Here is a 2,879-nt window from a genome sequence, read left to right on the forward strand (position 1 = left end):
GTAAGTCTTCGGAAGGACTACAATTCTCGGTTCATCACAAGTCCAGCATAGCTCCACATATTATACCAGCAGAGGCTTTTCAGCCTTCTCGATATGTCAATGCTGCCATTGCCTCTCTCGTTAGAAGGGCTTACTTACTATCATCTTCGCAAGAGCTGGTAAACATGGAGTTAGACAACATAAGTTTGGGGGTACGCACTGCTGGCTTTTCACGTGCAAAATTTACGCACGTGCTCAATATGGTAAAGAAATCACTGTTTCCAAGTACCACATTATGCAGCAAAAGAGAATTTTCAATGGTACAAACATCGTTGCCATACCTGGGACCCCTCTCTATACGTATCTGCAGAATCTTTAAGCAGCACGGCCTTATACTACCACTAACCCCACTTCCAAACCTACGCAAACTCATTTGTAATGATAGGGACAAATTTTCCACGCTTGAGAAGTCGGGGGTCTATGCTGTACCTCTGGAAAACCTTACAACGGGAGTAAATGCAAGATATGTCGGGGCCACTACTAGAATGCTTGCCAGCCGACTAGAAGAGCACCAAAACGATGTTGCGAGGGGTAGACACACCACCGAGCTCGCAAGAAAAGTACTTGAGCAGGGTTACAACCCGCTATGGTCCCAAGCGGTTATGCTCAAGAGCTGTAAGGATCGAAAAATCGTATTTATATGGGAGTCTCTTCTTACTACCACCTTGGACACGTGCAACATTCCAACTCTCGAGCTGCCCAGTGTATGGGTCACACTATACAAGCAATTAAGTAAAAATTAGCATTCTCCAGAATGCGTACAGTGTGTGTCTAGATCTGCGCATGCGCGTATTCGCACATCATGGAGCTTTCTGCTCGTTCGTTTTTCGAACATTTTTGAATATTTCTATCGTGTTCCTAACGACTTTTACTAAAGTTTCATCTTAAATTTAAGCGTTCTATTCCAAATCGGATTATTTCCGTTTAATTCTTTCGATAATTCGCCTGATGACGACGGCTATATGTTCGTCGAAAGTACTAGCGAATAAAAAACGCACACATAACGCCGACCTCAGTGCCTTCCCTTTTTTACAATATAATATTTTGGCGTGATCGTCAGCAAATTGATCATATATTTTGTTAATTTATTAAATAAAATAAATGATAAGGAATATTATTCAAATTATGAATTAAATATCTCTAATTGTATTATTACACTTTATTCTTTGTGTAAAAGACTTAGAAGTTTTAATAGAAGTTATTGTTTAGGATGCTTCACATGAAAACATAAAGCTATCTTTGCCAAATCCGACTTGTACTTGATTTTGGCTTTCCAACAACTTACTGTTAGTTATTTTTTTACAGAAAGTGAGTTTTTTTAAAAATAAACCTTTTCCTTATATAATATATATTTATCTTATTTAAATATGTTTTGAGAATTTAATATGATACAAACAGCACATTTCCTGATTTGAAACAAAAAGATAAATTATAAAATTCAAAGTTCGAAGAACATCTCTGCTTCACCTGTTACGTATTATGAACTTGTGGGTGTTCACATGTTGAATTGAATCTGATTTCTCCAATTTTCAAGGTGTCACATGGCTTAACCAATGGAAACATTAGTTTACCAAGATAAAGAGTACATACCTTCAAAGTATTTATCAAAATAGATAATATGATGAAAGTTATCATTTTCTTATCAGTGACTAAAACATATTTGATTATTATCTATTATTAAAACAAGTAAAATGCTAAGCTAAATAAAAGTAATATCTGAGTTATAAAAATATATAGTTTCTACAAACTTTGTGTTGACGATAGTTTTTTGAAAGATAATGCTGTACAAAAATATTTATCATAAAAACAAATGTGTGCAAAGATTTTAAATTTGAAATTAAATTGGAGTTCCTGAATTAGTACAGAAAATACATTTATGATACCATAATTTGATCCTCTGTTCATTTGTTGTTGTTATTTGTTGTGTTTTTAAGATATGTTAGTCTTGTGACTAATACATTGTAATTAACCGTAAGACAGTTTTGAAGGCAGATAACAAATTTAATAGAAATAAAGTATATATAAATAATTATTCTGTTTGATCTTTTGTATATCTAATCCGGCCCACCAGTGGCCGAGTGGTCTCCGTTGCCGCTCATAGCAGTGGTGACTGGACCCTAAACACTGGGAAGTTCGGTCGTGGGTTAGTGCCGCGATTGGACAGGCTGGCTGCTTGGAGTTTTCCGGGTTTTCTCCTTGCCAATAACGACTAAATAGGAGGCCAGTTCCCATAAAAGTCCTCCCGGAAGGCATTCTTTCCCCGTGCGCGCGTGACACATCATTCAAGGAAGAAGGCAATGGCAAACCACTTCCTCAACTCTTGCCAAGAAAACTACATGGACAAGGACAGACTTGTCCATGCAGTCACCAGGAGTCGACGACGACGACTTGATGGAACTTAACAACAACAATATCTAATCCAGTGTTTTTCAACTGGGATGCCACAGTACCACGATTGGGGTGTCACAAAGTTTAGGGCCTTTAGGCATTTTCTTGGAAATTTACTTAAGTGTATTTCAAGATAACTCATTGTCAGTTTTATTTTGCTACGAGATATCTAAGCAAAGAAACAATGACTAATCGCATGTTAATATAATGTTCTACGCTACGTGTATGCACGACTTGTCACAAGTTTGCCCAAACCACATTGCTTGGCCTTCACATTTCCAGTCCCAGTACCAAGCCAACCAGCAGAGAAGAACGACATGGACACTTGCATCTTGTATATACTTTAAAAAGCATTGCATTGTACTTTGAAAAGCGTGTGGTTTCAATCACAAAATAGGTGCATATTACAGTATTTTCATAGTATTCGAAAGCAATGATGACAAATAAACAAT

The 2,879-nt window shown here is 37.0% G+C and overlaps 1 protein-coding gene across 1 annotated transcript in view; it reads left to right on the forward strand.

Moving 5' to 3' along the window:
- LOC111617189 overlaps positions 1-1,116 on the forward strand; it is a 3,296-nt gene extending 2,180 nt beyond the window's left edge. Inside the window, exon 2 of the mRNA XM_023358519.1 lies at positions 16-1,116. Within this exon, the coding sequence (XP_023214287.1) occupies positions 16-782 (767 nt within the window). The 3' untranslated portion in view covers positions 783-1,116. The remainder of the gene's footprint in view (positions 1-15) is intronic.
- Positions 1,117-2,879: the final 1,763 nt, after the last annotated feature.

Source organism: Centruroides sculpturatus, unplaced genomic scaffold (assembly GCF_000671375.1).
Source record: "Centruroides sculpturatus isolate CEXI.00-Female unplaced genomic scaffold, Cexi_2.0 scaffold4986, whole genome shotgun sequence".
In the NCBI taxonomy this organism is placed as follows: domain Eukaryota; kingdom Metazoa; phylum Arthropoda; class Arachnida; order Scorpiones; family Buthidae; genus Centruroides; species Centruroides sculpturatus.